Source organism: Leptonychotes weddellii, chromosome 10, assembly GCF_054177405.1.
Source record: "Leptonychotes weddellii isolate Sample4059 chromosome 10, ASM5417740v2, whole genome shotgun sequence".
Classification (NCBI taxonomy): Eukaryota; Metazoa; Chordata; class Mammalia; order Carnivora; family Phocidae; genus Leptonychotes; species Leptonychotes weddellii.
This window is the reverse complement of record NC_138378.1, coordinates 75,140,407-75,152,742: the sequence shown is the minus strand read 5'-3', so window position 1 is coordinate 75,152,742 and position 12,336 is coordinate 75,140,407. Positions and strand designations below refer to the sequence as shown.

At 40.8% G+C, this 12,336-nt stretch overlaps 1 protein-coding gene across 1 annotated transcript in view; it reads left to right on the top strand.

The window, feature by feature from the left end:
• ANTXR1 (ANTXR cell adhesion molecule 1) overlaps positions 1-12,336 on the top strand; it is a 185,634-nt gene that overhangs the window by 37,155 nt on the left and 136,143 nt on the right. The window contains exon 9 of the mRNA XM_081797283.1: positions 3,531-3,591. Coding sequence (XP_081653409.1) covers positions 3,531-3,591 — 61 coding nt within the window. The remainder of the gene's footprint in view (positions 1-3,530; positions 3,592-12,336) is intronic.

Sequence of the window (12,336 nt, the reverse complement as noted above, 5' to 3'; positions counted from 1 at the left end):
CACAGTGCTCATGAGGGAGTTGACCCAAGCAATTTGATTCCAGATTCCAGGCTATACTCCATATATTAAACTGCTCCCCAAAATTAGGATTCAGAAAAGTTAAAGGATATGTCAAGGACCCTAGGTCAGGTAAGTACAGAACCAGGGCCAAGACCCACTCCTCACATTGGATTGTACTTGAGGCATGTGGTGGTCTTCGCCCAGTCTCCATCAGAAGCCAGTGTACTCTCACCTCTGACATCACCCTGACCGTGCGCGAGTCCGTTCCACTCCCTCAAGCAGTTTCCCAGTGCTGTATCTGCACCTCTTCCATGGCTACCACTGCTCAAGTGGGGGACAGATCCTCTGCTCCCCCGCCCCCAACCCCCATCCCGTCTCCAGAGCCTAAGCTGACCTATTGTCTGCTGCAGCTCAGACAGGCTGATTATAGTCTGGGCTACTAATAACCAAAGGAACCCCCCCAAATCCACCTACTGCCATCGTGACTTCCTACCTTTTGAAACCAGACATTTCAAACTAATAGAAGCCACGGTCCCAGACAAATCCTGCCCATCCCCCTCACTGATAAATTTTGCTCTATTGGCTACAATGCATCCCTTCCAGATGTTTTAAGTTAAGATTGGGAAAGCTGTGTTTTTACTGGATTGAATCACAGTGCTTGGCTGACATTTTTTGGCCCTTCATACACTCCTTAGATTTATCAACTAATTGCAGACACTCTGAGAGAATAATAGAGCATGTGTTTATTATGACAAAACCTCCTAGTGTGTCCTTGCGGTCAGAGATTCACGGGTGTTTCCTTTACCAACCTCTGGTTAAGTATTAAAGTTGGTTCAAAAACGTTGGTTCAAAGTCAGGAACTTACATGGATGAAAATTTCATTTATGTGTTTTGATGGAGTTTGGGAATGGGGACAAGATAGATCCAATAGCTCAATTTTTATTCTGGGATTATTTTGAAATCTTTAGTTGTGGATGATAAAATGATTTATTAAGAGATGCCAAGTGCCTGAGGAATTTTATTTAAAACATAAAAAAAATAGCTTTGTGTTGTTCTAATGCCACTGTTTACTAAGTTTCTCCATATGGGTTAATTCTGTTTCTTCTGATGTGTCCTGTTTGGAGATTTGTGCCTAAGGACATGCGGAAGGGTGGCTACCTCCCTCAGTCAAGGCGGCCACTGGCTGAGGTGGCCCTTCAGGCAGCAAACTTGGTTGGGAGAGGGTGTGGACAGTCCTCGCGGTTCAAGTAGAACAGTTGTCTTTTGGGATATGAGTCCCTGCACACTAGGATTCTGGCAAGCCCTTGTCCTAGGACATTGCTACCTACATAAGAGACCTAAAGGGCTGGATAAACCATTGGAATGGGGAGGTTGGAGAAGCCAGCAGGGAAACACGGATGCCCTACATAGATCCTTGGGGTCCCTGATCCCAAGTCAGAATGACAATGAAGGGAACTCAGGAACTCAGGGGTGATACCAGCTCCCCAGGGCCAGGTGTGTGAGGACCACACACTCTACCCGAGATGGGCACGGATTTGGGGAGTTCAGTGCATGTGTGCTCTGCTGTCGGAACAGGCCCTGGCACCAGTGGGGATCTGAGTCTATACCTATGTTTGAGGTGCGGGGTGGTGGCTGGGTGGCTGGGTAAACCAGAGGCCAAAGAAATTAGGCAAGCGCTGACAAAAAGGAACAAATTTCTCCCTACCGTGGCATCTTGTAGAAGCCGAAAACAAATAGAGGCATCGAAGTATGAAAATGCCTTTAAATTGTACAAGAGTGGGAAGGAATGTCAGGAAAAGTTAGCTGGAAACCTGAATTTTAGAATTGTCAAAAAAAAGAAATAGTGCTTCTTATGACTTTTGCATCTGTAGACTTACCTAAAACACATGGTTGTGAGAGAGCCTGTTTCAATGACTACATTTTAGTGTGTTGTCTTCTGTACATCAGATAAAGATTTTCTGAAGCATGTTCTTCATTTCCTTTCACAATGCTTCTCTATGAGGATGCCCAGCTTTCTCTCTGGAATGGGTAAATATTATCTCTTCTGAGAAACTGATTTGTTTTTATTCCACCGATTGAGAATCTCATAAATATTGCCTGACCTTCTTCTCATTTGCTACTAGAAAGTTTAGAACTAAATCCATGAGCCACTCCTAGCAAGGAAATAAGCTCTTCACAGTATATTTTTTCTATGATATTCTCACTCCTTACTTCATCTTCCCCTTATTTTTCCTTTAACCCATATCCTCCCCTTTTGCAATTTATTGTATCCTTCATTTAATTGTATCTTGTGGTGTCTGTATCACTTCAGCTGGGACAAAGAAGCATATATAAGTACATTAATGCAAATAAATGGGTGTTTCTCTATGCTAAAAGATGCTTTTTTTCTTTTCTACACTTTAAATGTTATAATTTCACTATTAATTCCTTCAACAGATGCTCCTTTCATAAATAGAGAAATGGTTTCCTTCAGCCCTCTGAACCACCTCAATTTCCAAATTAAGTAAGGCCCAAATAAAGAGATTTCATTTGCTTGGTAAATTAACTCAGTGTCCTATACTTGTTTAAAATGCTTGGATGAAATTTGAGAATCGGTATTCAGCAAGACACGGGCTTCATAAATGGTGGAGAGAAGCTTACGCCCCACCAGGCAGATATCCTGCTTCGGCCCAAAGCAGCCTTGATTAACTCCCTGTGCGGTCATGGGGTTGGTTCCTTGAAACTCTCCTCTCAACCCTACGAGACACTCTTCTGGAGAGAAGAGTGCATTTCCATTTAAGTAAGACTATCGGGGCCCAAAGAGTGAGGCACAGCAAGCAGCCTTCAATGTCCTGTCCCAAAACATCTTTCCAGACTTTTCTAACAAAAAGGGGAACTCTGAGTAATCTGAAAATGATTCTCCATCCTACCTCTCCAGCTTTATCTATTATCACCCTTATTTCTACTTTTCAAGCTCCTTTTGTTCCAGCTAAAGAGGTTTATGTATTTCTACTTTCTTGCCTTTGCTCATGCCATTCCTTGCCTGGATCCCAACCTTCCCCTAACTCCCTCCCCTCCACTTGACGGAGTCCTACCCTCAGCGCCCACGGCTTCCATGAAGCCCTTCCCAATGCGCCAGCCCTCAGTGATTTTCCCTATGAACTCCGCAGATCCTACCATCTACCCCTTCACCCTGGCAGCTACCTCAATGACAAACCATCATTATTTATCTTTTCGAGTGTAAGTCCCATTTCCCTGACCAGATGTTAAACTTCTCTATAACCAAGATTGGCATATCATAGACTCAAGAAGTATCTGCTGAAAGAACAAATGAATGAATAATTCTTATGGCTTTGGGGACACCCAGAGGCATCTAGCACAATGTTGGCTCATTAAATGTATGGTGTTAATAATATTAGTAAAGATGTTACCAGCCATCCACCCACTACAACATAATGTCCTTGAACCTACCTGTCTTGGTAACTAAAAGCAAAGCCCTGCTTCTAATAAAATAAGCTGTGCTTTGACTTTTTGATTTCCTCTCTTTCTAGATTTTGAAGAAGTCCTGCATCGAAATTTTAGCAGCTGAACCATCCACCATATGTGCAGGAGGTAAATTAAGTGCTAAATGGTCTCATACAAATGATGGTATTTTGAATTCAAATCACATTTATTTCATTGGTGGGGAGGTGGGGAGACAGGGAAGGAAGGGGGAGGGTGGAAAGAGGAGTAGAAATGGCTAAAAAAAATTTGCTGCTAGGGAGAAAAGAAAAGAAAAAAACAACATGTCAGTTGTTTGAAAAATCTGTCCAAATCCTCTTCTTTCATGGGAACTAATTGCGAGAGTATTGCAGAAATCCTGGATTCCCACACATCAACACCAACATCCTGCTCTGAAAAGAAGTGGAGCTGATCCAGGAGAACCTGTTAAGAAAAAGAAGTGAAAAATCTTACCTTCTCAAATTTGACAAAAGCATATGATCACATGTACCCAGTGCCGGGGCCTTATAAGAGGTCGGTGCAGTGAGGAGCCTCAATTAGGGGTTCATTAGCTCAGGGTAGATCCACCTCTCCTATTTGTATAGGTCCTTCATTTTCAAATAATTAGATAACAGGGAAATTCCTTAATTATGCAATTACCCCATTAATAAAGATAACCCAGACTTGCAGTTTAGCAACGTGCAAACTGGATGTGTTGCAACCTCGTAGTGAATCAGAAAGTCTAAAGACAATGAATACAATTCCTGTTAATTCATAACATAATCAATTCCCCTTTTGTAGGGTTCTTGCAGAAAAAAAATCTTAATCTATCTGCCTAACAGAGTACCTGGCACTTAATACATGGTCAGTCAATGAATGTTGGCTGCATGTCTCGATTCATTATTTCTTCAACAAACAATGCACTGATTTTTGCCTTTTTGACCCTTATTAACTCCTTTCACTTAAGAAATTAATATTGTACCTTTGAACTATCTAATTAAAATGAAGCAAAATCAGAAACTGATGGCCAAAGATAGAACAAGGCCAAAATGAAAACAAAATCTCCACCAGCTGGACAACAGAAAAATATCTTCCAAAATAATTCTTGAATCAAAGAGTAGTAAAAACCAACATCTCCTTTATATACCATTGAGATTTGAGACAATAAAAAGACCACATATAAAAACTTGATGAATATGGCACAGAAATACCAGGGTCCACAAGAGCAAATTCATAGATTGTAATGTTTCTTACAAAATGGAAAAGAAAAATAAGTAATTAAGAAGTAAGTAAAAGATTTTTTTTAAACTAAGGAAATATAAGAAAAAAAGATGAAAATGCATTAATAGATTTAAACAGATGAAAGCAATTCAACTGATAAATCATTGCAAGAGCTATTTCTTCGGTAGAACCAATAAAATAGTCAAATCTCTGGTCAATCCGATCCAAGGAAGCTTTCTTTAGATATTTTTTAAATCTCTGGCTTATCTGCAATACTGCATGTTTTATAGACCAGCAATAATTTCCTGCATCAGAGTAAACTAAGCAATTCTATTTCCTTTATTTTTTATGAAGAAAAAATTAATACAAGGCACAATAATGGAAGCTAGCCCTAGCTTTTGAAAAAGACAAGCTCCCACCTCTCTTGAATGAGAATCCTCAGGATTAAAACATGCTATTTGCAGAATAACTTACAAAAGGGAAAAGGAAACTTCCAAAAGATACCCTGACACCAGAAGTTCTACTATGGATTTCCCCGAAGGTCTATTGCTGATCATTCTCTGGAGTAAGTGGCTTTCCCGAAACACTGGCACCCATTTCATTGCCCATGGCAGTGAATACCTGTCAGGTAGACCTGAGCATACCCACTCTGTGATTTTCATTAGGCTACTGCGGAAGACGGAGGGATTTACATGAGAGTGCTTTGAAAAGTGCAAACTGTTTTACAGAATAAGGTGACATTATCCTCAACATCATTGTAGTGAGGATTGAAGGTCAATGTGAGAATGCTGATGGTGATAACATAACCAGATAAGAAAAACATGCCTGTGTGTTTCTCTACTGAAACAAAATCAGGGAGAACACTGATAAATTCTAGAGTACCTGCAAAATGATTAACTCAATATGTGTTGGACGCAAAAAGAAACAGGAAGTAACGGAGTGTCCGCATTTCTAAAATATCATGGTGGGACCGAATCCTAGAAAAATCTGTTGAAAAAGATGAAATTCACTTTCATCAGAAATCTTTCTGCTCAGCCCCCACCCATCTCGGTGAATTGCATTCCTTCCCGGGCCCCCAGAGCAGCCCCTGCTGCGGAGCTCCACCCAGGCCTTTCTTGCTCTGGACACTCGATGCTGACAATTGCATTCCCCCAAGACAATGATCTCAGTTGGCTCTCACCGACAACTCACCAACAGCCGTAGTTCTGACAGCAAACTGAGCTCTGAGAGAGGCAGCGAGATAATGCACCAGGTGGAAAGCAAACTTGAGATCCAACACAGATTTTTATAGGTCAGGCTGCAAATAACGGGGTGAAATTTAGTGGGACAAATGCCAAGTGTGGAACTTGGGTTCAAATGCCAGTTTAGGGAGCCCCGACTTAGTAGCCGTTCTTTCAGGGAAAAAGAAAAAACAAGGAGAAAGATAGCTATCTTGATAGCCAACAAGAATACCTCTGAGGGGAAAAAATGTTGATGTAATCTTTGAGTATATCAACAGCCATCCAGTGTCCAGGTTAAGAGAGCTAATTTCATGTCCTATTATTCCATGTTCAGACCATGGCTCCAAGTCCCACATCTTAAAAATGGCACCGACAAAGGCATGCCCATAGAAGAGGAGATGGTGAATCTGGAAACAATGCTAAAAATTCATTCACTGACTCTTTCTTTCCCTTCCTCCCTGCCTCCCTCTCTTCCCTCCTCCCTCCCTCCCTTCCTTCCTTCCTTCCTTCCTTCCTTCCTTCCTTCCTTCCTTTTCCTTGCTTGCTCTTTCCTTTCCTTCCCTTTTTCTTTTCTTCCTAGCCTCCTTCCTTCTTTCTTTCCATCAATTCTTAGTGTCTACAATGTACCAAGCAATATGAAAAGACATGAGTACACAAATGCAGAGAGCTTGCTCCCAACCACCCGTGAAACTCACGGTCTGCTCTGGAAGATAGTGCTGTGTGCAGATAAAGTACAAACCACACATGAGACACAGTAGCGGAGAGCCGCTCAAAGAGCAGCAGGAGTGGTAATGAGATGCTGGTGGAATGAGGAAGGACTGAAGTAACCACGGAGATTTACGCACAGAATGGAGACACTTCCAAGAGCATCTTCAGATATTTACAGAATTCCCATGTGGAAAGGAGTTACTATGCTTATTATGTGTAGCTTCTGGAGACCACCATGGAGAAGCTGGGGAGGAAACCAGGGAGGCAAATTTGGCTTAACACATGGAACATTTACAACTAAAATTTTCCAGCAGTGGAGTGGATGGTCTGAACTCTCCACCCTTAGAGTTATGTGAGCAGTGGCCATCTGTAACCATATGCAATCCCCCTCTGGATGTTCTTTATAACTTTAAGTTTCCAAAGTCTTAATTCAATTTCAGCTAAGGCATTAATGGCTGATTTTTTTTAAATGGCAAAGAATCCAGTATACGTGGAACTATTTTGCATTTTAACAGGAAGTCTTAATGGGGAAAGGGAGTAAGGAGAGTATCTAATCTGCTCTAATGAAAAAGAATTTCATTCAATGTCATGAGTTTAACTATTTGGAGAGAGAGCCTTCCCAGAACTCCTCCACTGCCAGAAGTTATAAATGGGCAGCCTACAAGCCCTCTCTGGTCTGCACACAGTTTCTTTTTGATCCACACTACATTTAAAACAAACAAACTTAAATTTATTGTTACCATTTAAAAATCTGATTTTACCTAAAAATTCAGATTTCCCCCTTGTCTTGAAAAATCAAATCTAGCAACACTGGGCCTGCATTTATTGCAAGGTGATGATTACTGGAGACTGAATAACTTCTCTTTTTAAAAGAAGCATGGACTCTTTCCAGTTCACCATACTCCCCACCATTCCCTATTACACTCCAATACCCAGGCCAAGCATATGGTTACTATTAGCATGGTGCTTATGTCTGTATTTACTGTATTTACAGTTCCTGTTCTAAAACATGTAGGGAGAGAGGTAGGAAGAGCCTTTAGGGCACCTTTGACATCACCTCCTTTTTAAATCGTGCTGCTTCTCTTTTAAAAGTTTCCTAATTAAATATTTTTGCCGATTAGCCTCTGTAATTAGGAGAGTTGGCCCGTTGTTAGATTGGCCTTGCCTCGTTTAGCTCCTCTCCAGGAAACGCACCCTTTGCCGAAGTCTTAGTTCCCTCTGGTCCCACTTGGTTTGCCTGAAACTGGAATCACTCACAGTGTTCTCTGTAAGCAAGTTCTCCAGGAAGGAACTAATTGGAATCAAGTGAGCAACCTGCCAACTGTTCTACACATGAAGTTGTTGCAGTCCAGACACAAAAGGAGATTATATTTAGCTCCTCACATTGTCATTTCAGAAGCAATTGTACCATTCCTACTGTGTTGTTTCCCACTGTTGGTGGTAAAACTGGGCGGGTTCCCACAGAAAGAAGGCGGTTTTAGGCCTCCTGTTTACCATTTGGCCTTAGATGCTTAAAACAGACACTTTTAGGCAACATCGAACAGTGGTTTCATTTCTTTCACATTTCATTGTTTCTCAAAGAGCTCAGGCCTGGCCCTTAGGCACCTCTTTAGAATGGCTTGTTTAATTCTCTGCTTGGTCCTTCCTTTTCATTTAAAGATGCTTCGGTTTGGAGGAACAGCTCTCATACACTGTTAGTGGAAATGTAAAATGACACAATCACTTTGGAAAACAGTCCTGACAGCTTCTTTAAAAATGAAACATACTCCTATCATCTGACCTGGCCATCCTACTCCCAGGTGTTTATCCAAGAGAAAAGGAAGTCTATGTCCAGACAGAGACTGGCACACAGATATTTATAACGGCTTCATTTTCAATAGCCAGAAACTGTGAATAACTCAAATGTTCATCAACAGGTGAGAGATAAACAAATTGTGGTTTATCCATACAATGAATGATACTCAGCAATAAAAAGGAATAGACTATGTATAAATCTCAATAGTTATGGGTGAGTTTTAAAATAATTACACTTGGGGGGCGCCTGGGTGGCTCAGTCGCTTAAGCGTCTGCCTTCGGCTCAGGTCATGATCTCAGGGTCCTGGGTTCAAGCCCCGTGTTGGGCTCCTTGCTTCTCCCTCTCCCTGTGCCTGCAGCTCCCCCTGCTTGTGCGTTCTCTCTCTCTCGCTCTCTCTCTCTCTGTCAAATAAATAAATAAAATCTTAAAATTAATTAATTAATTAAATTAAATAATTACACTGGGTAAGAGAATCCAAACAAAAAGTGTGCTTACTGTATGATGCCATTTACATAAAATTCTAGGTCATGCAAAATAATCTTAAAACAACAGAGAGCAGATCAGTGGTTGCATGGGATCAGTGATTGTTCAGTCCTGGGGAGGAGCAGGAGTGAGAGATTACTAAGGGGCACTTGGAAACTTTTGAGAGTGACGGATGTGTTCACTATCTTGATTGTGGTATTGTCCCATGACTGCATACATATGTCAAAACTTGTCAAATTATATACTTTATATGCAAGTTATTACATGTCAGCCGATGCTGTTATAACTAAACAGCTCTAAAATTAAAAAGTTCTAGAATAATTTAAGTATCAGGAGACACTTAACACACATCAGTCTCTATTATATTTATATCATGTCACATTAAGCATCTAATAGGAAAGCAAATTTGAACTAACTCACAAGGTGAAACATTAGTAGCAATAATTTTGCACAAAAGTCTAAGGTGACTAGAGCAAATGGAGAATATACAGATGTCTCATTGTCAGATACAGTGAATAATAGGTGATCTTTATTGAGGTCATCTCAAAACTATGTTTTCCACATTTCAAAAAAAAAGGGAAAACAAAAAGAAAAACAAAAGGAGGGAACAGAATAGAATAAGTTTATCCAACTATTCACAGACTTTATTTTTTTTCTTTTTTTTAATTGAGCTATAACTCATATACCATAAAATTCACCCTCTCAAAAAGTGCAGTTCAGTGGTTTTTATTATATACACAAAGTTGTACAACCATAACCACTATCTAATTCCAGAATATTTTCATCACCCCAAAAAGACACCTTATTCCCATTAAGCAGTCACTCCCCATTTCCCCTTTCCTCCAGCCCTGGCATCTGCCAGTTGATTTTCTCTCTCTATTGATTTGCTAAACTTTTCATATGGAAATGAAATGGAATGGAATCGTACATTATGTGGCCTTTCGTGTCTGGCTTCTCTCATTTGGAATAATGTTTTCAAGATTCATCCATGTGATAGCATGTGTCAGAACTTGATTCCTTTCACGGGTGAATAATATTCCATTGGTGAATACCATCTTCAACAGTTGATGGACATTTGGGTTGTTTCTACTTTTTTGCCCTTATGAATAATGCTATCATGAACATACACTACAAGTTTTTGTGTAGACATACATTTTCAATTCTCTTGAATATATATGAAGGAGTGAAATTTGTAGGTCATAAGGTTACTGTATATTTACTTTCTTGAGGAGCTGCCAAACTGTTTTACCAAGCAGCTGCACCATTTTACATTTCCAACAGCAAGCTATGAGGGTTCTAATTTATTCACCAACACTTGTTTTTGTCCATTCCTCTTATTACAGCCATTCGAGTGAGAATGGAGTGATATCTCGTTGTGGTTTTGATCTACATTTCCCTAATGATTAATGCTGTTGAGCATCTTTCCATTCATTGACCTTATGAAACCTCAAAAAATAAGCAGGATTAGACCTGACCATACATGAATAAAAGACCACCTTCTCCTTCTTCTTTATTCTGTTTCTATACCAAGATATGTTATTATTCTGTCAATACTGAGGCTGACTCAGCCCTGGGTTAGGCACAGTCAAAAATTTTAAAGAAACAGAAATGATGGCCTCTACCTTCAGGAAGTTTAAATTATAATTGAGAATAAAGTGATGAAAGAATCATAATAAACATATACCTCAAAGAATGTATATCTTAAAACATTGGATCAAAGATCATTTTCAAGTAGAAATTCCTCCCCAAAGCCCTACAATCCCTTGGCACTTCTTGTAGGAGCAGTCACCCAACAGGCAAATTGCCTAAAAACACTTAGCTTTACATATTGTGAAAAGTGGGTTTAGGGCTTTCTGGATACATAAACTTAAATCATCTGTCCTGGTTCTGGTGTGTCCTGGTTCTCACTTGCTGGCAGATTCAGGAGACACAGTTTTGTTACATAACTTGTATGTGTGACGACCTGACATTCCAGTCGGGCCGCAGGGTCAGACATTTGGACTCTTCTGGAACCCAAATGTGCGCAGGAGCACAAAACCGTACCAAGCAGGGTGGGGGCGCGCCTCTGCTCTGCTGTGCTTCCACGAGCATCGTTGCCCCCATCTTCTCCCCAGGCCCAGGGGGTTAAATTGTTCCCTTTCCGCCGCGGCCACGTCATGGATTCCGGCTGTCTTTCTCTCTAAACACCCTGAGGTCAGGCCAAGCAGACATGTGGGCAGGCTTTTTTTTTTTTTTTTTTTACAGAGGCTTCAGCAGCTGAACTGGTAATGCTAGAACGTGGTGTTAGAGAAGAGAGCTTGGCACGGGGCCTGCCATTTCCAGAGTCTTGTCTCCTTCCGCTAATGTTTGAGGAAACAAGAGAAGGAGCACAGCAGTGAGGCCGAAAACATGTTGCATCAGCAAAAGTGTCCAATGGCAGATTGCTGGATGTCTGACGTTCAAAATAAAAAGCAGACGTAACTTTCTATAGGCTTAAATGAGTAAATAAGATACAATGAGATTCTTCCACTATGCTTGACACTTAATAGAATGCTTGTTGAAGCAACTGCGTCATCAGCCACATGCCTGGCAGACTTCTAAAGAAAATTATTAAGTCCATCCTTCTAAACTTAGCAATCGTGCATATGCATCAACATGCATATGTTAATCCTTAATATTCATAGGACTTGTGATCCTGAAAAACCATTTGCCCACGACCTTAACTACCATAGTTCAAAACTAAGGCAGTGAACACTTGGATACTCCCTGTTTTGCTTACAAATTACATGACCTTGGGCAAGTCATTTAAAATGTCAAAATCTCAATTTCCTTATTATTAAGGTCCTTTATGCTTCCAAAAAGCATTCTGTTCTAACTTGTATTCTTTGTAGCACATACGGTACCTCCACGTTCTCTTGCTTGGGTTTCAATTTCTTGCTTCTTGCTTCCCCATCCGGGCCAGCCCCACTTTTCTGCAAACTTGTCTAAAACTAAAATAAAATAAACCTTTTAAAAATCACAGCATCAGTCTCTAAATTGGTCACATGTCAAAGACGATGGGGATCCATTTCAACATAATGGCCGAGTCCTAAGGGCATGGCATTTGATGCCCGACACACCTGGATTCCCCGCTCTCCTCTGACAGCTACAAGCTGTGAGATCTGGGACAAATGACCGAACCTCACTCGGCTCAGTTTTCTCATTTGCACCTCCCTGGGCTGTGGTGAGGCTGAAATGATGTTGGACATAGACAAGGCTTAGCACAGGACTTGGCACCCAATGAGGCAGCCGTTAGTAACCGGTAATATTATCTCGGCATACATGATCTCTAAATTAGTTTCCTGGGAATGAAGGTGACTTGCACTCATGACATTTATTAAACTTTGGAAGAGTCTAGTTTTCTAATTCCATTCATCCTCCAACAAAAATGTCCAATTGTATAGCAATTTACAATTCAGGATCCACTTTCAC